The sequence below is a fragment of the Anomalospiza imberbis genome, chromosome 18 (assembly GCF_031753505.1).
Source record: "Anomalospiza imberbis isolate Cuckoo-Finch-1a 21T00152 chromosome 18, ASM3175350v1, whole genome shotgun sequence".
Lineage (NCBI taxonomy): Eukaryota > Metazoa > Chordata > Aves > Passeriformes > Viduidae > Anomalospiza > Anomalospiza imberbis.
In genome coordinates, this window is record NC_089698.1 from 1,682,766 (window position 1) to 1,707,208 (window position 24,443).

At 44.3% G+C, this 24,443-nt stretch overlaps 1 protein-coding gene across 1 annotated transcript in view; it reads right to left on the bottom strand.

The window, feature by feature from the left end:
- LOC137484493 (transmembrane protein 132B-like) overlaps positions 1-24,443 on the bottom strand; it is a 229,991-nt gene that overhangs the window by 147,666 nt on the left and 57,882 nt on the right. Inside the window, exon 2 of the mRNA XM_068208343.1 lies at positions 19,700-20,579. Coding sequence (XP_068064444.1) covers positions 19,700-20,579 — 880 coding nt within the window. The remainder of the gene's footprint in view (positions 1-19,699; positions 20,580-24,443) is intronic.

The following is a 24,443-nucleotide window of genomic DNA, read 5'->3' on the forward strand; positions in this document are numbered from 1 at the left end:
CTACATCAGGCAGATTAGCAGCAGAGCTGGCTGGAAGCTGCAGTCTTAATCAAAACCAAAAACGTACTAAGCAGATTTCCCCTTTTGTTTAGTGTTTCTTCAAGGTGACTCAAGACAAAAGGCAGTTTGTTTAAACAATAAGAGTCCCCCAGAGTCCCCCTTTTCATCCCTGATCACTTCCTATGGATCAGGAAGAGAATTCTGCAAAGACACACGGGAGTAGGACAGTGGAGTCAGAACCATCACTAATGCCAATCAATCAGCTGCAAACCAGAACCAGACACAAACACTTGGATTCAAACTTGATCAAAAATGGTTAGAAATGAGAAACAATTTGTCTACAGCAGGATTACCACTACATTAACTGGGAGGTCAACCCAACTACTCAGAACTTCCATTCTGAAGCAAAAGAATGCAAATCTCTGCTTACCCCATCACCGCTCCAACAGTTACATATTCAGATTTCTTTCTGGAATAAGTGCAAATATGCTTTGATTCTATGACATTTCATCACTTAATACATTTATAGCATGTCAAGGGAAAACTTGACTGAATCCACAATGCTGTACTGATTGAGTTCCTAATAGGAACAGCTGTCAGAAGGACTGGTAAGGATAAATTTCAAAATTACATTTCCTAGTTGGCAGAGGACTTTGTGCACTTTCTGCACCTCTGTACAGAACTTTCTGGGACACAGAGATGGACAGCCCCTCTCTTCCCAGTTTCCATCAGCCCGTGGCATGGCAGCTGCTGCAGCCACACCAGTGCCTGCACAAAATCTTTTTTTCCAGAGTCCTGCACTTGAGTCTCAGAGTTGTGGAGTCAGGAAAAGCTTTGCTGGAGACTCATGAACAAGCTGTGGGAGAGGAGTGAGAGATCAGTTGAGGAGAACTCACCAAAATGTCCCCCAAGTACAAACTACTCAAGCACAGAGCTCAGGTGTGAGCAGAGAACACAGGAGGCAGCAGAGCTGGAGGTCAGCATCTACCTTGGCTGAATATGGGGAAAGATGACACAGAAAACCAACTCAATTCAAGTTTAGCCCATGGCCAGTTTAGCCAATTCAAGTTTAGCCCATGGCAGGAAGCCTCAGAGCTTCCTGCCCCTCTCAATCTCTGCCTATGAATGGAAAACATCTGGGGAGTTTTGCTCTGCTCCTGATCCCTCCTCGAAATCTTCACATTTGTTTAGAAAGGTCTTCAAAATACAGCTTCCAAGGGAGCCCGAGCATTTCCAAATTCCTCTCCCTCTTTGCAGAGACCTGCAAGGCCCTGAAGTGACCTACCTTGAGCACTCATGACACTGCTTTAATTAGCCTAAGAGGAGGGGAAAAACAGTGGTTTTCAATACTTGAAACCAACCGGTTTCAAATAAATATTTAAAGCTGTTCTGGTTGTTAGATAAGCAGCTTCTGCAAAGAGATTGCAAACGTTGCAATTGTTTTGCCATACGGTCAACAGCAGCTGGAAGCTCTGAGATGCCCATTTCAATCAGAAATTTTCCATTTCAAATACATTTGGCTGTTAGTTCGTAGTGAGAAATGCTCCCCATTACAAGAGCTTTCAGAAGACCACGAGGAGTGAAGCACAGGTGGCTTTTCTTGAAGTGGGGGCAAAGCACAGCTTTCTGTAAACACTCCTTTTGATCAGTAAATAAGTAAGAAAAGGTGCTGTGCCACACTTTCTGCACTGCTATTAGGCAGCTGAGAGGCTCCTGCCAGACCAGACAAAGCCTTCAGTCAGTCCCACAGAATATTCCCAAACAAATGAAAAGAACAGGGGGAGGAATTCACTTTAAAGTGCATTCATTGTACTTTCCTTTTCATTAAATATAATAATATGCAACAGCTCCTTGTGGTGTTGAACGGACAATACTCTTCACTCTTTTTCCATGCCAGCACTTCAACCACTTGTACTTACATTCTTTCACCTACTAATCATTACCTCGCTGTTGTTAAAATCCATCATGCACTAGGGGCCAAATTTTGAGGTCCCCACTCAAACCCTCACTTAAATGAGCTCTTAGGAGGATTTTTGCATGATTAAGCATCACAGGTTTTTTTTCCCTAACTGATATTTGAATAAAGAACACAAGAATTTGCCTTGATCATTACCATAATGCTTTCATGTTTTCCACAATGCCACTCAAAAGCCTAAAAATATGGCATAGAAGCCCTGCAGGGAATTAATGCAAAGTGTCTGCATTTGCACCAGGAACCAATTGCTGAAAGAAAAAAAGGGTATCTGGAATAAACCTGGAGGATGCATTAGCAGAAGCACTTGTGAGCAACTTGCCCTTTAAAGTACGCATGGGACAAATTCATCTCGAGAGTCACTTCAAAAAGAATGGTCTGTAATCAAAATTAATCACAATTAATTTGGCCCTAGGTTCCTGCCACAGAGAGCAGCTCCTGCAGTCAGCACTGCGGGCAGCGGATGGCAGGGCTCACATCCACAGCGTCCACCTCTGCTGATATTGCCAATTCTGCTCTGCTGGTGCCATCATCAAATGCTGCAACAGGACTCAGGCCAATTTTGCTTATCAGCTCTGAGCCATGAGGCCAGCCAGCAGTATGTGCTGAATGGTGCTCTTTTGGAGGATGTCATCTTTCTATTTATATTACCTAATTCTTCTCCTCCAGCTCCCTGTGGCAAACCAACAGTTGAAATCAGCCAGTAGAAGCTAATAGGGTTATGTAAGTGTCCATTTGCTGTACATATGCTCTCCCCCCTAAGGCAGGCAATCACATGAGAGAGGTGCACCTTCCATTTTTGATGTCTAAGCACATCAGAGTTTTGGAGATGTTTCAGACAGTGTCTCCACCCTTGCTGGAGGAGCTGAGCAAGAAGCAAGCAGCAGAGAACTGTCACGGGGCAGACTCAGAGCCAGACAAGAGACGCTTCTGGGCTGGACACGGATCCTTGTCTGCCCATGGAACACAGCCTCACTGAAGCAGGCAATGTCAGCTCCACCTGCGACCCCTCTCAAGGCATTGATGAGTAGACACAACCCTTAAACTTCTTGCCTAGGCTTAATCCCTTGCTCTGCCAGCACAAAAGCAAAACATTTCCTGGATATGGAAAGATGCAGCTTCCCTGCCTCTTGACCCCTCTCAGTCTCTACCATCTGTTTCAAAGTAAACTTGGTTTATGGACCTGAATAATTCTTTTGTTCCAAAAATATTTAACTTACACTTAAAAGAAACAATATTAACCCCTGCAATCCATTAATTATCCAACTCTTCACCCCAAGGTATGTAAAAGTGGCACAGGCCCTATAATTTGAGGGACTGTTGGCACCAAATCTCTCATTGTCTGGGAGTATCCAGGGTTTAAAATCTCAGGAAAACTCTCTAGGAAAGCTGAACTCCTTAACACCAATTTAGTGTTAAAAATATGACATGAAGTTTAAAGTAGGCATTTTAATGATGTATATTCACTTTTTTTTCTTTGCTATTCTACCCTGGAACTTTGTCAGAATAGAGCTCACCAATATACAGCACCAAGGTTTTACCCACAATCAGAATCTGCAAATTCGGCTCCTCCAAGTGTTCAGTCACGTGAAGACAAAACTGATTCCTGCTGCCCCTTCTCCTATCTTGAATGTATATTTTGGGAGGTGTATCTTCCCAGAATATAGCAGTATCACTTCAGAAACACCCCAGTTTTTTTCATGTAAATTCCCATGACACATATTCGAGATAAGTGAAATCCATCAAGAGCAACTGGAAATGCTGGATTCTCTTCCACAGAGCACTTGCTCCCTGCTGCCAGCAGATGGGCTCTGCTGAACCCAAAGAAGATGATCCGAGCCTGTGTCAGGCTACAACACGGCAGAAAAAGAAGGAGCCATCACAGCAAATGAGGAATGTGTCATTTTCCCCACCTTTTCTTGGATGGTGAAGCAGAAGCACAAGGAAAACAAGCAAATCACTCACGACCACAGCAAGAATAGCACCAAAGTCCCCAAGCACAGGACACGCTACATACTTGTAGTAACAAAAAATATATCTGTCACTGCATGTCACACGAGCTCATTCAAACTAAAAATTTATCACTTGCTTCGGACTCTAGCCAGGTGACAGCAAATATATCATGGAGCTGTCAACAATCTGCTAATCTGGGCTGTGAAGTGTAGGAATACAAGAAGCTTAAAAATATACTGCTCCTTCAGAAACCATAAATTTTGCTGGCTCTTTCTCACATACCACTGGGTAATAGGTCTGCTCCAGCTCCTTCACTCCCACCTCCTGCAGTTAAACAGTTTCATTTTGCATGTCTATTTAGAGAGTGACAATCAGCCACACGAGGCAATCACCCATGGGTATAACTCCAAAGCAACACAGACCCTCTCTGGCTCTGTGACTGAGACGAATTACCAGTGGCAGATTTAACTGCAAAGCTGGTACAGAAATCCCAGGACAGACACAACTAGATTTTCAGAGACATCTGGAATAACATTCCTGTCCATCTGGAAACCTGAGCTGTTGTGCTCTTTGGAACAGAGAAGGAAGCAAAAAGAAGAGAAGGAAGACCTTTCCTCATCCATCTGAAACCAAACCACGTGTCTAGGCTGTACCTTTTTGGAGACAGTCCCACGAGTGAACGCTCAAGGACTCCAGCTTCTCCTAGCTTATATATTAGACAAAAATTCTAACTGAGGTGGGGGAAGGAGCTCTGATTACAAACACAGGAGAAATTTCAAAGAATACTTCACAAATAACAGCTTGTGACATTTCACACTGGGTACATTTCTGGAAGACTACAAACAAAAGTAAACTTCCTTGTTGTCCAAGTCATGATATTTTATGGGCAGCAAGCTCACGAAGGTCTCTGCTATCCTGCTTAGCCTAAACACTCCTGCCCCTCCAGCCCTGTGACCTGGCCTGGCTGGAGAAGGCAGTTTGACTCACTGTTCTTTGTGAAAATTCAGCTCTTTAGCTGCATTTCTCTTATGCCAAACACCTTGGTGTGCCTGCCATTCTTCATTTCCTCCTCCGACCGCAAACTTCAATTTTCTCTCCTCAGCTCTTAAACAGCACGTAATTACAACTAATTATCGATCACCGAGGGATTACTGGATGACAAATCCAATTTCCACACTGTTATCGAGCATGACTGACTGGGGTCCAGCGAGGATGAAAGGTACCTGTGCTGAGGAGAGCCCTGCAGGTGTCGGAGCTGGGTGGGACCAGCGTTGTCACTGTCACCAGCACTAAACCTGCAGTGGCACCTGAGAGCCCACGTGTTTAGAGACCTGTAACACAAGGCTCCATCAATCTAACCAAGTGACAGCCCTCACCCCAAAGAGATTTACAAGCCTGCAAAAGCTGAGCCTTTTACATCTGTAAATGTATTCGATTTGGCTGCATTTGTACCACTTTTGCATTCCATTTCTACAAATATCCTCCCAAGCAAGCGAGCTGGCAGCGATGTTCAGAGAAACAGCAGCGATGTTCAGAGAAACAGCTCAATTCAGGGCAAAAAACGGCACTCCATTTATTTTCCTCAAAGCAAATTTTAGATTTGCATGCTTTGGTGCACCTGCTGATCTCAACAAATCAGGAAGGGAAGGGGAGCACTGTGCAACCCCGGAATGCAGCTCACACGCAGCCCATTAATGGCATTTGTGAGCTGCAGCAGGCCAGCTCCCCAGAAATCAGGAGTTTGCTGCCACGTGCTCTGGGTTGTACAATAGAGGCACTGTGCACACAGAGCATTTAAGAAAAAAAAGAATTAAAAAGAGAAATCTGAGAGAAAAATACATGGTGCTGCTCAAACATCATTGAACAGAGTAAAAAAGCAATGTTTTAATAAGAAGTCACATGATGAATTGTTTCCCAGTTGTACTTGAATGGAGTTATTCACATAATTCAAGCAGACACAAATCCCAGTGTGAAAATATCTGTGCTCTTGTAGCCCAGTGGCAGCCCTTCCAGCATGACTTACAACAAAAGGCTGAAAAAGTCCACTCCCCTGGTACACACAAATTGGTTTATTATTAGAGCTCATCCAGCACCATTATTTTCTGACAGTAAATGTGTTTTTAACAGAACTGAAATTGCTGCGAAGAACATTTTTCTTGCAAATGTTTAACTTTTCTTTGGGGAAAAACCACATTTCTGTTTCACGTCTGTTTAACATTAAGATACATTTCCCTTTACATTCTGTTCCAAAGGAAGCACGACACAATTTAGAAAATGCTGCACTAAATCTTCCTGGCTCCTAAAAGAAAAAAAAAAAAAACTGAGAATGAGCCTTACATAAAGAAAGATTTCAAGTACCTTACTAAGGACTCTATTCATTAAAAAAGACTCAAGTCTATTCTGCTTCTTGTCTATGGAAGTGAAATATGATTTTATTAAATGAAACCCTTAATATGTTTGCTAAGACTCTGTCAGGCTGAACATTAACTACATTTCCATTGTTTTTCAAGTCCGAAAAAGAAAGTTGTTCTGCAAAGAGACAATCTCACTTAGAGCTTCTTAACCTTCAGACCAGCAGGGAAATTTGCTTTATGAAGTGCACTTACAATATCCAGCTCACACGGGGCAGGGTACATTCATAAAGAGAAAATGCAACAACTCCCTGAAATCGTTTAGGGAAGGGAGAGGGGGAAAACATTAATAAACCACAGTACAAGCATTTCAGTTTGGGGCAGGAAATCGCAGACATGAGCCCCGAGCCGGGGTGCAGTGTGGCCAGCCCTGCCCTCCTCACTCGGAGACAATGCCCGGGGCAGCCCTGCCGGCTCTCTGCCCTTTGCGGGGCTTGCACAGATGGAACAGCTCCTAAACAGTTCCTAAACGTCCCCCCACGGAGGCACCTGTAGGGGAGAGGATGCTCTGAGTCCTCTCCGGGGATCGCAGGCGATGCTCCCCTCCCAGCCGGGCACCGCAGCCCCGCCAGGGCGCGTCCTTCCCGGAGCGCTTCCCCGGCCGGCGGAGCCTCCCGGGCTCCCTGCTCCAGACTCAAGCCCGCTCTGCCCTCTCCTGGCCTGCGCTCGGATCCCGGCCCTGCCGGGATGGAGGGACACGGCACGGCCGCCTACAGCAGCGCGGTGTCCCCGCTTGGGGGGCACCCGCAGGACGGCACCTCCCTGCCCAGCGGCCATTCGCCACCCTCGGGAGCTCTCCGGGCCAGCCCAAACCCAGCTGCCCTGGTAACAGAGCCGAGGGACAGAGCGGGAGCTTTTTTATCGCTGGAAAATAGCATTTTGGGGGTAGGAGAGGCATTGCCTTGCTCCTTTTGGAAAGCATCTGCTCTTTGAGGTGTATCACTGGAACATGAGCAATAAAAACAGTGATTTGTAAAACGAAAGCGATGACAGACGTTTCTTGTACAAACACTGTGAGACATTACAGATAAAGTAACGTTACATAAATAGGCAAAGCATTAGAACTATTATCACCAACAACAGCACAGGGGACACAGCAGTTTAGCAAAGGAAGTGAAAAATAGCGGATGTGATTTAAGAGGCAGAGAAAATCTGAGCTGGCAAGTTGTAATTACTGCAGCTGAAAGCCAGCCAGGATCCTGGTTGACTGCCTCCAGGCTTGGGAAATGCAACCCAGAATCTTTAAATGACCAAATAATTGGGACCTGCGTTTCATGTCCCCAGTGAGACACAACCATTGATGTGGCCACGCCAGGGCAGAGTTCCAGGAGAGCCACAACCACCGTCCTGCCTGGCACTCCTGACTGCAGATCCTACAACCAAATACTGACCTGAACCAGATCTGCTCTGCAAGGTCATTTTTCTTCCCACGGTGGTACAGCTGCAGGGCTTTTTCAACCATTCTTCAGCTTCAGCAGCCTGTAAGCATCTAATGTCGAGTCAAAGAACATCATTCATCCATTTTATGGTTCCCAGAATGCAAAGATATCTACCCAATTTCCTAAGAAACATTAATATTAAAGGATGGCTTTCTCAGCCCAAATCATGCAAGCTGAACAAAGTTCTCCTGACGTTTCATGACAAGGTGATTAATAATACCAAGAAGAAGAATGAAATGATACCAGATTATAAACTATTGTAAATCTTTCAGTCATCCCAAGAATAATGAATGTAGATTTCTTAGGAGAGCAGTACAGATTTAAACAGAATCATTTTAGTTTCCTTGTCAATCAAGAGGCTATTTATGTGATACCAGAAAGAGACAATGAACTCACGTAATCTTAAAGGAGAGTGTAGCACAACTATTTAAGAACAAAGATTCCAAAGACCATCCTAAGGTAGAATTTCCAAAATTGTTAAAGAGACTGTTGCACCTTAACCATTATTTTTGATCACTGACCTTCCCTTCTCCAAGCAAGAGCCACAATGAGGAGAATGCAGCTGGATTTAAAATGCCTAAGCTGACATGACCAACCTTCTTCAAACACTTAATTTAAGGGTATGGTCAAAAATGTACTGGCCTGAGAATCCACTGGACCAGAATGCCCCAGCCTTCTTTGACGTGGGTTTTGGAGTCAAGCAAAATGCAAATGCAAACTCTCACAAGTTCTTCTACAAATGCTGTTAAATTTTCAACCCCCACCTTGAGACAAAGTTTATGGCCTTACTCTGCTTTTGGCAGCATGGGGAACCCGGTGCCCTCTGACCCCTTGAGGCAGTCTGTCCTAGACATTACCTCAACACAATAATTAATAAGTAATAATACTGAATTTGAGCTCGTGGAATTTGCTCAGGCTAAATGTTCCAAAGAAAAATGAATAATGCATGCAGAAGAGATTCATTTGGGGAAAAAAAATGTAACTTCAGTTAGAAATAAAGCCCTGGTTGCCTTGGCAAAGAAGATTTAATTGCTGTAATCGCTACATCTCACATAAGGTCGCTGTTTGAGGGAGTCCACAGTACTGCTATTCATTCTGTGGCTGCTCTGTGGCAAATAAAGGACTACTGGTCCCTAGAGGATCAGGGGAATAATTCTGAAAAGGTTTAAATTATTTTTAAAGGGTTATTAGCTTTGGCAAATGAGTCAAAAGTCATCTTAGCTGAGGAGCATAGGTACTCACACCACATTATGGAGATGACAGCAGGAAATGCCACAATTAAGAGTGTTCTACTGGTGTTACTGTGTGTCATTAAAAACAGAGCTCCAAACACGACCGTTCCCTCTCCATCTGTGTCCTGCCCACCCACCCACTCGGGGTTGCCACTGTCCCTAACAAATTTCCCAGAGAAACATGAAGCCAGGACACTGGCACACACACGTGTGCCTTCACACAACCAAATTCAAATCGTTTTATTGGCACGAATCCTAAGGAACTCTACGGAAGTCAATTAAATCACCCCTCTTTTCTTGGTAACACTGAGAAGACTCTGGCCAGGCAAATTAAATTAGAGATGGGCCAGAGCCAAATTCCCAGATCCAAAACTACCCAAAACTCACAATGCATTTGGATCCAGGTCCAGATTCTCACAGTCTGCTACTGCTTCTCCCTCACCCTCTGCTACCTCCCAGGACAGGACAAACTTTTCAGACTGTCCCCAAGCATCACTTGATGCATTTTATCACCATCCTCCACCAGGGATCTGCATCAAAATGCTCATCTGTGTGCTCCCTGTGGCTGCTTGGCACATTTCTTGCCCAGACCCTCATTAACTTGAGCAGATGCTTAGAAAGCTCATGAACAAGGCATTGCCTATCCCACACTTCTGCTTCTCTGCCTTTCCCACTTGCTGTCCTCTAGGACCAGCACAATTAGAGATGGGGATTTAGTGGAAATGCATTTGAGGGCTCCTTCATTAATACCACAAAAGGTTGGGCCACATAATGAGAAAAAAAGGAACTGAGAAAGTTTGCTTGGCAGGAGATTTTTCAGAAGGATGTAGTGGGGGGACAGGAAGGTACATTTTGGTCTTGGTGAGCCATTTAAAGGAAAGCATGGTAGGGCAGAGGGAGGGTGACAGGTTTGCCCCACAAACGTGGGGCTGCTCGAGCATGGCCCTCCCAAAAGCACCCTCCTGGTGGGATACCCCTGGAAATACTGCTGCTCAGAACAATTCCTGCTCTGCTGGGAATACCCACAGCATCTCCCCGGGGATCCCGAGGGGAACAGACTTGAGAGGCACTTCCCTTTTATTTAGTTGTATGTAACCCCAACAGAGGGTGAAGCACTGCTGCACCCAGGGCACTGACAGCCAGCACTGCTTGGGGCAGGGGGACAGACCAAAAGCTGGGAGGAGAGGAGAGGAGAGGAGAGGAGAGGGAGAGGGAGAGGGAGAGGGAGAGGAAGAGGGAGAGGGAGAGGGAGAGGAGAGGAGAGCCAGAGCACTCAGGAGCAGCTCTCTGGGCTCTGGAAAGCTCAAGAATCACAGAATAATGAGGTTGGAAGAGACCTCTAAGATCATCAAGTCCAACCCATGCCCCAACACCTCAACTGGACTATAGCACCAATGCCATGTCCAGGCTTTTTTTAAACACATCCAGAGATGGGGATTCCACCACCTCTCTGGGAAGACAATTCCAGTACTTTATTATTATTTCAGTGAAGAATTTTTTCCTAATATCCAACCTATACCTTCCCTGACGTAGCCTGAGGCTGTGTCCTCTTGTTCTGTCAGTGCTGCCCGGGGGAAGAGACCGACCCCAGCCGTCTGCAGCCTCTCTTCAGGGAGTTGTGGAGAGCAATGAGGGCACCTCTGAGCCTCCTCTTCTCCAGGCTGAACAACCCCAGCTCCTTCAGACGTTGCTCACAGGGTTTGTGTTCCCAGCCCCTCTCCAGCCTCGTTGCCTCCTCTGGATGCACTCAGGCATCTCAACGTCCTACCCAAACTGAAGGGCCAGAGCTGGACACAGGAGAAGAGCCCCTGCCGTGGTGGCCCCTGTGTCTCTCAGCACTGTCCCCACGGCAGGGGCTCTGGGGGCTCTGCCAGCCCGAGGCTTCCCCGTCCTGGCACGGCCGCGCTGCCGCTGCCCACGCGGCGCTCCAGGGCTGCCAGGGAATGGTGCAAGGAGTGAAATAGCTTTAACTGAAAGCACCATTTGCTGTGCCTCAGAATGGCAGACTCATTTGTCACTGTTTTCTTCTCCTGCAGCTCTTTAGATTCATCTGGGATCCAATAACTTTGTTAATATGATTTCTTTCATAACCTGGCCGAGTACAGCATCCAAGGCAGACGTGGCAGCTATTTGAAGCATTAAATACCTCACACAGCACAGCTCCCTGCTCTGCCTTGTCCAAAACCATTTCTTTTGAGACTTTTATTGACATAAATTGCATGGGGGGCAGGAGCAGCACCCAAAACAAGAAGATATGTTGACAATTTTCTTGCAATATTTGGTTTCCTGCTCTTTCTGAGAGTCCTTTCTCCCCTGAGCTGTCAGCAAACTATCACACTGGCCTTCTTCTATCAGAGCATGCAAAAACTCATGGGTAAACACAAGGACAAAAGCAACTCTCTGTTGCATCAGGGGGAACATGAAGAAATTGAGATCAATGTGCTCACTCAAAGCAATACTTCATCAGCTTCACGGGAGAGTAATCTGGTTTTTACCAGGATAAAATGACAGCAATACATGGCCTAAAACATCACGGGGAAAAAGGAAATTTTAAAGTAGTGGCATTTTTCTACTTTTAATACTATTCATTACTCTGAATGTAATGAATAGAAGGAGAAGTAACTGCATCAACGACCGAATCACTGTTGTGTCTGACTTGTTTAAACAAGACTGTGATTTACTGCACTGCCAGCTAATGAAGAGCTGTACAAGAAGCTGATCAATGCCATCATTGTCTGGCAGCACAAAGCAGGGACTACTCAGCATATTGTCCAAAACAAAGGCTCCCCCCAAGATCCCTGCCAGGGACTTGTTTATGAGGACACAGCTTGCAGAGAGCCACAGTGTGCCCCAAACTTGAAGTGATCACTCAAAGACAGGAACCTTTGATGACCTGTGTTTCCAACCTGAGTACAAGGTAAAAAATAAAAGAAATGGATGAAGAAAAGGAAGACAGCTGTAAGACAAACATTAAATTGCCCTTTGTGATACTGTGAATTTAAGCAGTTTTGTCACCCCAAGGCAGCTTTGTGTTCATTAACAGAGGTAACTCAACTTCGAGCTGGATGCTCACAGGCAAAGCTCAGCTTCTAATTCCGTCTTCTGTGGTTTCCCTTCCCATTTCAGAGCTGCACCAACACTAATCACAGCAAAGGTAAGACAGGATAGCCCCCAGCAAAAGCAAGTTCTGGAGAAGAGTAGTGGCAATGCCCTGGGCTGGCTGCAGAGGCTGAACCGTTGGGGCCCTCATCCAGGGGTGATGCAGCTCCTCATCCAAAGGGATCCCCAACCCCATCCCAGGCAGGCTCAGCACCACGGGATGGTGAAGCACAGCCTGTCCCTTGCTCAGTGCAGCCAGGGAGTGCTGACAGTGCTCTGCACATCCACACCAGGCCCTGCAGCAAGCACGGAGCTCTGCAGGAGCTGCCTGCAGTTAATTAGCAGGAGCTGTCATGTCAAAGCTTTTGGAGATGGGGTTCAGCCTACAACAAGCTTGTAGAACCCGAACCATTTAGAAATGTAAAATCTCTTCCCATTACCATCAACAAGGCAGAGTTTGTGTCAAGTCACATGGTGTATTGGCACCTTCCAGATCTATGGGAAGTGCTGTTCACATCCTCTCCCTTTGCAGAGCACAGCAATGCCTGCTGACATTGGCAGACAAGAGCTTGCCAGGGCTCCTTTCACAATCCTTATTTGTCAAACAAGCTGATGTGTCAAACAAGATGCAGAGCCACCAGTGACACACAGCACCACTGTGGATATTCTCAGTTCCGACAGAGAGAAAAGGAGAAAGATTTCTGCCAGGCTAAGCCTGGGAAAGAGTCTGAAAAGAATGTAAACAATCCATTATCTTGCTTTCCGTTCCTATTATTTAAAAATATGTTCTACCACACTGACCTAAGTCCAAGTGTACCAATCAAGTTAAATGTTTCTACTTTAAGACCAATGAAATTTATGTTCATGATGTTCTCTATAAAACAGAGAAGTACTTTTGAATAAAGATCATTCTTTACCTTCTGAAGATGGAATCTCTTCATTCCCATCCCTGCCTCAACAGCGACACACCACAAACCCACTTGCAGAGCACCATGAGACACCTGCTCGTGCATCAAACAACTTAGAACAAACACAACTACCTCTCTTTTTTCCTAATTTATGGTTCTGGATATGAGCTACAGCAAATTAATTTACATGACATTGCCACATCCTTACTGCTCACAGGTGCAGATGAATGAGATAGCTGAGGTGCTGGAATTCAGGGTTTGAATGGAAGGAGAAGTAGGCTTTCAAGGCAAATCAAACACCTTTTCCAGTGGGAAGTGGATCCTTGTTTCATTCCAGCTGTACTCAGTGTTCTAACACACACATGAAATATTCCCAAACCACCAAAATTAAAAATAACTGGCACACTCTTCACCTCCGCAGTGAAAAACACTGGTGGAATACACACACAGGCTAAATATTTGTAATTCATCTAATTCTGCATTTTGATCCACCCTCCCCTCCAACTCTTACAAACATTTCCCCACTCCCATGACAGAAGAGAACATCCCTGAGCCAAGGCTGTGGGGGCCAAGGGAGGGAGCAGACAGTGGGAACACCTGCCACAGTCACCAGGACCCTGGCTCCATCCTCCTTCCCCTTCCCAGCACCTTCCGACAGCACAGGAGCCTGGCTTGTGCACAAAGCAGCACGTCCAGGAGCCCTTTTGCAGGGCAACAGACATTTCCATCAGGAAACATCTCAATTAAACCCCTGTTTTATCACCATGAGGCTGCAATCCCATCTGGAAGCACTTCCAAGCCAATATCCAACAATTCCCAGAGCTTGTCTCTGTCACTGGAGCTGCTGCTCTGCCTTGCAGTGATCATGGACAGCTGATTATTGCAGCACATTGTTGACCTTTATCTAAAATTCCATTAAAAAGCTTTATTGACTGTAGTCTTGCAGGCTCTTTCAGAATTCACTGGGTCGTTTATTCTCTGTCGGAGATCCATCACATTCTAAGCTTTCAGAATTGCTCGAGCTCAAAGGAGGAGTTTTATTTTTTGTCATTTTGAACTGGTTTTGAGACAGTATGAGGGGGTGGTTTCTTTTCTTCTCCCTCTCCAGGGTGGCCAGGGCAGAGGAGGTTGTCTTAAGGCACGTGAGGAGGAGAGAGAAGCTGCCAGTGTGGCACAATGATTTCCAGGTTGGTTCATGGTTACGGATGCAGCAGAGCCATGGACTGCCAGCAGCTCCCAGGGAAAAAAACCTTTTTCCCTTCAGCCAAGAGAGATTCAGGTCTAAGTACTTCATACAGCATCCTTGTGAAATTTGTAACTCCATACCATCAGGTTTTCATCAGCTACAGCAAATTTTTCTGGGCCATAAGCCGGTCTCAAACAGAAATAAAAATAAAAGGATGTTTCAACCTTTCCTGAAAGAGAATTTATAGAAATGGTTCATTCAAGCCAAAAAAACCATTCTGGTGACAGCTCCCCCAGGCCTCATACAAGTGTCCTTTCCCATTCAGTAACAAAAATAAAAGAAAATAGTGGGAGGAATATGCAATATAGGCATCAAATGAAGCAGAGGAGCTCCAGAAAAAAAAATAGTGTGAATCTGTCTTGGAGGAATATGAAATAGAGCATAAGTACTCGGGGACTGAAGTAAGGTCACTGAGACATATCTGGCATTTCCAGACTTAGCAGTGCTTGATATTTTTATTAACATTACATATCACTATTTCATATTTACATTTAGTTCCATGTACATTCAGAGAGGAATGAAATCAAAAATTTCAACATTTCATCATGGATTTATTAAAATTTTGGACTAAAAACCAAATTATTCCCAAGCCACCAGTAAGGGCTTATTTCTGTGATTATTTCTAAATCTGAACCAGCATTTCAGCTTTCAGAAGAGGATTTTTTTCCTTTCTCAACACTTTGATTTCTGCTGAATGTTCATGCTAAAATGATGTTTCAGTGAATCATTTCTTTCTCTCCCCTGTATCAATCCCAGTGGCAGTGCTTTCCCATCCCCAGCAGCTTGCTTAGGAGTGATGAAGGCCATGTGGAGCCTCCTCCTCACAGGCAGCCAGGCTGCATTCCCCACAGTCTGTACTCTCATTTTCTATGCATTTCCGGATCCAAAACCTTCTGTTTTCTTTCCCTTGTTTGCTCTTGGCAGCTATTGGCAGGAGACATCCTCTTAATGATCTTTTTCTGGCCTTCTAGACGACTGCTCAGACTTCTCCAGATCTTTCATTATTAACACAGAAGCCTTGTAAGTCACTTTTAATGGTCTGTGCAATTTTTATTCCTTAGCGGGAGACATCACCTCCTCCATATGGATATATGTTTATTAATATAAATCCTTAATATCATTTTGCCTAGTGAGAATAATCAGGGAGGGTCCCCTGGCATGTATTACACCTCGTCCTGGTTCATGCCCCAGTCCAAAGGCAATCTTTGTCCCGCTCTGCGTGGAGCAGGGCGGGGAGCAGTGGATAATCCTTCTCCTGGGGTTGCCAAGGCACTGAGGGACAGGGAGGTCCCTGAGCAGGGTCCTGCCATCCCCCTGCAGCCACAGCTCCACATCCCGAGCCACTGCTGCTTCCACTTCCCTTCCCAGGCTTTCAGTACCTGCTCTCAGCCCCTCGCTGTTATTCCTGGAATTTCTCCAATCTCCAGTTCCATTCTGACCAGGCACAAAAGAAGGATGGCTCCTTGCTGTTGGGGAGTGTGGAGAATGCCAACAGACCCACATTTTGTGTGTGACAATTTGCTGTTAATGCTCAGCTTTCAGGAGCAGCACATCCTCACTGACAGTTCAGATGGGGAGACTTGGAAAACAGGCCAAAAATCCATTGTTTGCTCCTCAAGAGAGTGTTCTCATTTCTTTCCTATAACCAAGGGGCAATTGTCCATTTATTTCATTAAATGTTCTCCTGCTGTACAAATTGACTCCCATTTTTCTTTTAAATACATCCTCTGAGTCTCAAGATGGAGTTAAATAATAACAAACACCACAAAAGAAATAGAAGGCATTCCCAGTGCTATTAGATGAGATTTCTGTTCTTCCAGTTAAGCAGGAATTGTTTTCTCCTGTCTCTTTTATAACCATTCCATGCATCAGGAGACTTCTTCTGTTTAGCAATTAGCACTAAAGTTGCTGTTACCCCTTCTGTAGTCACGATTTCCATCTTTTCTTTTCTCATTTACTACACTTCATCTAAGTTTGTCAGTGAAGAAGGAAACAGAGATAGTCCAGCACATCAAAGGACAAAAAGTGCCTGAAAATTTGTGACACTGAAGTATGCACGAGTCCTGCTGGCATCTCAAAGCTGCCCTTCATTTTTACCCCCTTTTTTTTTTTCTAACAAGGTGGCCCATAAAGGAGTTTAATCATGGCAACATAGCCCATTTCACCTACCTTTATAGTTAAACTATGCTTAGTGACAAGCCACCAAACATAATGGGCAAAATTTATCTTCCCAGATGGTGAATTTTGCAGTACAGATCAAACCAGCAAGGCCACAAATTAATCTCCAGTGTCACAAGCATTTCATCACACACATGTATAGATCATCTGTCAACAAAGGCAGCAATATGAGTGGCAGGCACAGCAAAGGCACTAAATGCACACTCTGTCCCCAAATTCTGCCCCTTGACACATCTGTGTCCTTCACTGACACCAAGCCACGCTGGCTGCATTCCAGTAGGACAAAAACAAATATATTTTATTTAAAACACGGCTCCACTAGAGCTCCAACCCCACCTGAAATTCAAGTTATTGAACCAAAATAACCAAGACTGAGCTCAAGCCAAGCAAAAGCGGTTTGGACTGATGGAAGGGGCTGGAAGTGATGGCTGGAGCTTACAAACAAGCTGCAGTGTCACCCTGTGAGTGACAGGACTGGGAGGATCTAACAAGGGGGTGTCTCTCAGCACAGCACATTGCTGAATCAAGGAACTGCTTCCAACTCCTTTTCAGTTTCCAAACTTTGTTAAGAATCACAGATTTCACCAAAACAAAAAAGAATCAGCTCCCATATGAGAATTGAAGTCAGTTCTGCTAGGAAAAATCCAGCATAAAATAAAATACTATGCAACACAGCATGAAACAGTAAAGAGGTGCATAAAATTGAGCATATCTGCTCCTTTGCATCCTGTCAGAGCTCAAGGCTGTGCTGAGAATGACTTGGGTTTGATCTATCCTCTCATATGAGCCAGACCCTCCTACACTTACAACAGATATGATTAAAAACTATCAATTATATTAGGCAAAAATATATTTCCCAAGGCAAACATTCACTTCAATGTATTTTTCTATGGCTGTAACACACAGAAATTCTATTTATATAAGAACCTTCTGGGTTTTCACAGACATTAACATTGAGCAGAAAAACAGGGAAAGCTGGGGAGGGAAACTGCATAAATTAGATTTAGGCACTACAGTGCTTGTATTTCCCTCAGCATCATTCCCCGCTTTCCATGTAAACTTCAGCTGAAAATCTCTCCATGGAGCCAACATATATCATTCAAAATAATCACAGCAACGGTTGCAGGTACTCTTCCCATTCTAAAGGGCAGGTGAACCACCATCAGAATTGCATTCTGCCTCTCAGCATTCAGCTGAAGGGTAAATAAAAACACTTCCAGTTTCTCTGATGAAAAGCACAATGCAAGCAAAGCCAAATAAAAGCCCAGACAGGCTAGACTACAGAGAGCCAACAGTGAATTTTCCAAGGAAATATTTCTGGGCACGTAAAACATGCTGATTTATTGTACCAGAAACATTTCCTGGACATGAACAGATTCCATACACTTTTCAGAGAAGGAAATCCCCATGGAAACCTGCCTTCCCAGCAGCTCAGGAGCACTGAGATGGACATTCCACGTGTTGGGAGAACACCTGGCAGCTGGAGCCATGCAAATCCCATGGGCTGTGGGACAAGGTGAGGTCTCAGCAGTAGCCAGGCTCTTGTGGATCATCCTGGGGCTCCCCAGCCTGGAAGCTGCCTGCTCCCTCAATTTCTGCTTCCCTGAAAACCCAGGTCAGTCACTTGCTCAGTGCTTCCAGGACCTATTTTGCTTTTGAAAGACAGCATTTCAAAAGTGTCTCTGCAAGAAGTTTTTTGTTATTTCCTGGCCAGCAGAAATATCAAAACTCTACCCTTGCACCATTTGTTATGAGGTAAATGCTATTTTAGAAATTCATGTGGAAAGAAAACATCCTCGTCTTAGGTTGTCTATAACACCTAGGGAATTTTATCCGTGGTGTGGGGAAGAGAACAAAACCCTGAGAATTAAGAGCTGATGTTAAATCCTTGCAGAGCCTTAGGCAAATTCTATAATCTCTCTGCTATAGCACCGAGGATCAATACACGCCTGCTGAAACCCGACTGCTCCGTGAGGCCAGTCCCTCCACTGACAGTGGATGCTGGCCAAATCCATATTTAACAAATTAAAAACAGTAAATCCACGGAAGAGCACGAAGAAGTTGTGTTTAAAGGAAGCCCCTTCCTGACCCAAACCTTTTAAAGCTTGGTTAAACCCCATTCTATTTCTCACACATTTCCCCCCGTTAGCAGCGCTGTGCTGTGAATCCCTTGTCCCTATTCAGGCAGCAATCTGTAAGTTTATTAATATGCATGTGCTATTTCACAAATGCTGAATGATTCGAAAGTGCTGCATAAGGTTTGCTGTCTGTTTTCTCAACATCTGTCCCCAAAGTGCATTTGTGTCACGTTCTGCTCCCATCCTACTCAGATCAAAAAGTTGGAAGTAAGGCACGAGTCTGCTCTGAGGTTTCCTTGCACGGGCTGCAGCTCCTTCTTTCCCGAGTGTCTCACATCCTTACAGCAGATGACACTTTCCAATTACCTTTTTGCCCTTTTATTCCCCCAGTTTGGCTCACATTTCTCTCTGAATTTGGTCCCTATGCAGCTCTGAACCCAGAGTCTGACAGCTAAGGACATAACAAATACTCAGCCCTAACCCTCGGGGTGGTTAGAAATGCCTGAATTCTCTTATTACAGGCCGATTCACAAGGAAAGGTCAACAGAGAGTCCCCAAACTTGAAACAAAAATGGGCCACGAAACTAGCAGTCAAAAGCTTTAAGAGGCAGGATGGGCTGATCTTATAGGAAAACTGAAGACAGCTTGCAAAGTTTAGCCCCAAATCCTGGCTCTGCCAAAGGATTCCTACACAGGCTGAGCTCATTTTCTCACCCCTCAGCTCCCCTCTGTACAATGCAGCAAGAGTTCTCACCACATTCAACCTGTGCAGGATGTAGCCTGTGCCTTTTGGAATGATCATGATGATAAAAGTCAATAAAAACAGAGGGAACTTCACCAAAGAAACAGAAAACCCTCCTGCAAACTCTTTAGCAAAACACATTGCAGCAGTTACCCTGGCTGACTTACAGAGGCAGAATTTAAGAGGCAGAATTATGACTAGAAGCAAACAGAATTAAAACAAAAAATAATCAAAGTTTGATTTAAGCATATTTTAAAATCAATACCCATGATCCAAAAAGTGTCATCCACACAGATAATTCAAGACTATCTACAGTTTTCCCCTGTCGAAGAGGAAATGCAGAAGTTCTCTCAAGAAAACACTAAATATAACGAAAGATTTACACCCAGCATTGATTTGCCCCTATTAGTTTTGCATACAACACTTAAAAAATTCTCTTACCTTAATACAAACTGATCTGCAAGCGAGTAATCAGCCAGGAAAACATGGAAGGTCACAATGTCACCCTCTCTGACTGGGCTGAGTGGTAATTGAATAATGATATTTTCATCCACCCGCAGCGAAGACTGCTTTAATCTGTCCTGATTTGGGTAAACAACAATGCTACCAATCCTCTCCATAGCTGACAAAGCTTGGTGTTCATTCTCTTCGCCTGAATGGATATTGTTTTCCCATTTTGCATCCTCTGGAGAACATTCCCCATCCACTGTATAAATCTTATAGAAGAGCTCCACAGTAATCCCTTCCAGGGAGGCTGTTTCCTCTGAAACCAGGGGTGGAGGGGAGCTGAACCAGCTGGGAGACAATTCCAACTCCACAACACATAATCCTAGGTGGCCTGTCAATCTGCAGCTGGCCACCACTTCCCTAGACTCCAGGAAAGCAAACATCTTCACACAAGGCAGCATCTCCTCAGAGTCGTAGTCATCCCAGTCCTTCCCCACAATATAGAACAAGGTTTGTATTTTAGGTTTGTTGGAATAGATTGAGCTGTTGATTATGTGGGATTTTAATTTCCAATTAAAAGTGAATTTATTTGTGAAACCAAAAGATGCAGAAGTCAGCATGAGGTCCAAGGGAACGGGTTGTTCAACAGAAAAGGGTCCATACGTGGCATTTAGGACAGGTGGCTGTTTGGCTTTGTATATAAAGAATGAATCCACCCTAGACTGCAAACTGGAGTTCCTCATGATATCCTGGTTGGCCTCCTTGAGGAAGAAGAAAGTATCAGCATTGGAGATGTGAGGGCTCGCAGGGAGATACGCTGGCAGGTTTGAGAATCTCTGGATGCTGTCCATGATCCCTCCTCGGCTCTCCACCACTGCGGGCCAAAGAGAAAAGGAAACAGAAAGAAACTCAAATGTTTGCTTAGCATGGCCCTCAGCTTCTGACAAAAGCAATGGATTACAGGACATCAATACTGCTGGCCACAATTCCGGAACCATCTGACACAGGTACCGTGGAATACACTTTTGTTCAACGCTCAGGCTGGAAGCAGTGCATCAGCTCTACAGCTCGCTTTCCACCTTCCCCAAGCTGCTATCTGCTGGGAAGCCATTAATCAAGTACTGGCTACCACCAAGAGAGGATTGACTGGCCAGATCCCAAACTAACTTCCCAAACTTTTTACTGGCAGTCTATTTTTTTGTTTTCTTTTATCATCAGCTCAAACTTTCAACTTCTCCTCACCCTTGTTTCAATGTGCCTAAGAAACTGGCATATTGAATATTAGTAGCAGTAAAACAGAACAGTTTAAGCAGTAAAAACTGAAAATTTCCTGTAATCTACCATCACTAACACACAAAGCAATGGGGGTTGAACATCTGCATCACTCCCAATCCATTCTGCCAGGTCAGCAGCTTGGAATTTAGTGAGAACCTGATAAAAGCTTCATGTTCTTGAAACCAAAACTTTTCACAATAAAATATATGGGTTTGATAGAGGTCTCAGTGGGATGGATTTAGAGGCAAGAGTGAACTTGAGAGAAGGAGAAATCCTTTACACACAGAAGGTTCTCAGACACTTAGAAGGATTTTTTGGTTTAATTCCTGAGGAGAATAAAACACATTTGGAAACCACAAAAGTTTCTCTACAACACAATGGTCAATCCTCCAGCCAGCGCTGAGCAATTTTTCCCAGGAAAGAAAAGATTCCAGAGGGAGGGAGGGATCAAACAGACATCTTTGGTTTGGGCTGATCTCTAATTAATAGTGAGATATATTCACTCTGGGCTGTGATCCTACCAGAAACAGTGGCTCTTTCAAACTAACAATTCCTAGGCTCCAACAAAAAGCCGGTGAATCCGAGCTCCTGGGACTGCCTCAGAGGAAACAAACAGAAACCCAGGAATTAAAATGCAGCAGTTCCATAATGCACAGAGATAACAAAGGCACAATGACAGAGCCTAAGGTCAAAGCTCTCATTGTCTCTCTGAAGCTGAGTGGTGATTTCACTGTTTGTCAGGGCTGGGCAGAGCAGATACACAACACACAAACCATTACACCTGCTCAAGCCAGATGACTCAGATACTTGCAGCCACGACTTAGCAGAGATAAAAGCTCTAATATTTAAGCTATGTTTTTCAGGTTGTGTATTTTTAAAGCCTACATTTATCAAAGACAGATTCTAGGGCAAATCCCATCCATTTGACTTTGCTCCACTCTTGTTCTCAGTTGAAATTCTGGTCATTTGTTTTTCAATAGCTTGATATTGTCTACACTTGTTTAAAAGCCTCTCATTTCACCACTTTTGCCTTTACTTTTCCTGTATATTTACTTGTGTCAAGGAGGTTTTTCAGCCATTGGAATATTCTTTGTGGGAATGAATAAACATGCAAAAATATACAAAAGCAGCAAAAAAAAAAAAATTCTCAGCAGGAAACACTCTGCCAACGATCTCCTGTCTCACCACTGCACCTGGGGATCAGGTCAGGGTTTCCTCTCAGCTTCACAGGCAAATGCAGCCCCAGCCAGGTGTCCCCTGCCTTGCTCCCATCATAAACATCAGCCCAGCTCTGGAACACACCAGCACAGCCCACGGTGATATGCAGAAATCCAGATGATGAGAAACTGGCAGAGGCATCACACATGGGACATCCAATTTTCTAGTCAGGAAAATTGACCTTGGTCCTTCCCTGGCACATCTTCCATCCCCATGTGGATGACGGGCAGTGGGTGCTCTCCCTCCCCAGGCAGAAAGTCACCAAGGGACGTTTTAGCAGCCCCATTTCTGCTCTGTGGTTTATTAACCATTATTATTATTATTATTATTATTATAGGGCACTTTGACACGTTCTGCCATCATGCAACTTCCCAACTCAGGAGCAGAAAGTAAACTTTGATCCTGGGAAAGCTGAGGCAGAAGAGAAGGAAGGGTATTTTTTCTTTGCTAAAAATTCAAATGCAGACAAATCCCTTTCTGGATTAATTGTAAATAAATTGAACTACATTTGAAGGCAATACTTTTGAGAAGTTGCATTTAAGCTAAAAACTTTACAGCCGTACAGATAAGCAACCAAGCAGATAAGCAAGGAGCCAGAGTACCCTCTGATTTCTGGAGCAAGCGCTAAAATCTCCTCCCAAGGCACACCAGGCTGCAGAGGAGATTTAAACACTGACGTAGTTACAAACCAAAAACAAGACAAGGCTTAAATGCATTTGTGTTTACATTACAGGACTCCCACACACGTTTTATGCAGATATTTTATCTCTCTCAAGCAGTGATTTACAGGAAGTTTAAAAGGGATGTTTTTCCCTTTCCTCCATTTCATTACAGTGGCAACTTTTCAGTGCCTCTGCTCAGAACTGGCACGAGGACTGGGATATCATCCCGCTGTAACTCAAACAAAATGAGATACAAATTTTGTCTGAAGGCTTATATGGGAAGCCATAAACATCAGTAGACAGGGCTGGGCTTTGTCCTAGAACCAGCCTGCAACAAAATATGATCTCTGAATTTAGCAGCATTTTATGATGCTGTAGGAAGATCTAAAAATAAATACTCCATACAGTGGCAGGCCAACACCCCACCTTTTTAATTCAGCACATCAGCACCACAGCATCAATCTCCTTACAGCAACAATCAGAAACCAGACACATTTGGAGCTTTCTGGTGTGCAATAATGCCATGAAAAAATCACCTGCTCCTTTAATAAGCACTCCAGCAAGATCAGAGAGGGCAGGACATTAGATCAGAACCTGGGTTAATTCTAATTAGGTACCAAAAGAGAGCAAGAGCTGAGGAAATGTAAATGGGGACCAAATGAGCTTCCCCAGAGCCCAGTGCTTTCTCAGACAGAGCAGTCAGGTTTGCTTAGACTGCTGGGGCACCGGGGGTGTTGAGGGGAGATGTGTGGAAATAACACACTGTTGGATGTGAATTGAGATATTTAGTTGGAATTTTGGAAAAACTTTTCCCTTGTAACAGATTCTCTGCAAGTGCTTTGCCCCTTTTAAGACACTTATTTGGATTAAGGAACTACTGACCCCTACAGCAACAGGTCAGCTTTTAAAACATCATCACTGCAATTTTATGCTTAAAATCCTTCCCTCCAGAGTTGAGCACTATCCTCATAGCCCAGCTCATCCTGCAAACTCAGAGTACAGATGGAAAGAAAATACCCGTGTGATGTTTCTGAGGCACAGAGAGGGAGGAAAGCAGCAGGCACAGACAGAGCACACAGTGCTGAGCATCAGAGATGTCCCTGCCTGGTCCTTACCCTGCCCAGCTCAGGCCTCAAACAAAGCTTCTGTTCTGTTCCCTTGATCATTTTTTATCTAACCATAAAATTATCCACCATTTTTGGTTTTAATCTCACTTGTCCCTGGACTGCCACCACAAAAAGCAGCACAGGACTAAAAGAGAAGCAAAGCCACAGCTGCAGGACAGACTGTGCAACAAAAATCTGCCATTCATGGAACTCAAGATTTCATTGAATCTTTCACTGAATTTCTTAGATTTCCTACTTTTTAATAAGAAATAAAACAAGTATCCTGCTGGAAGGTAGTGGTGGCAGTGGCAGGTCAGTGTTAGAAACAATGCATCTATTTTAAGATGTAGTAAGAGGAAAGTCTTTTAAAACCATTATTTTGTAGCTAAAAAGGAAAATAGCTCCTGATGGAACATAAATCCAAATTTCTCATCTAAATCTTCTCTCTGTTTTAGCAAACTATTTAACAGGAGCCAA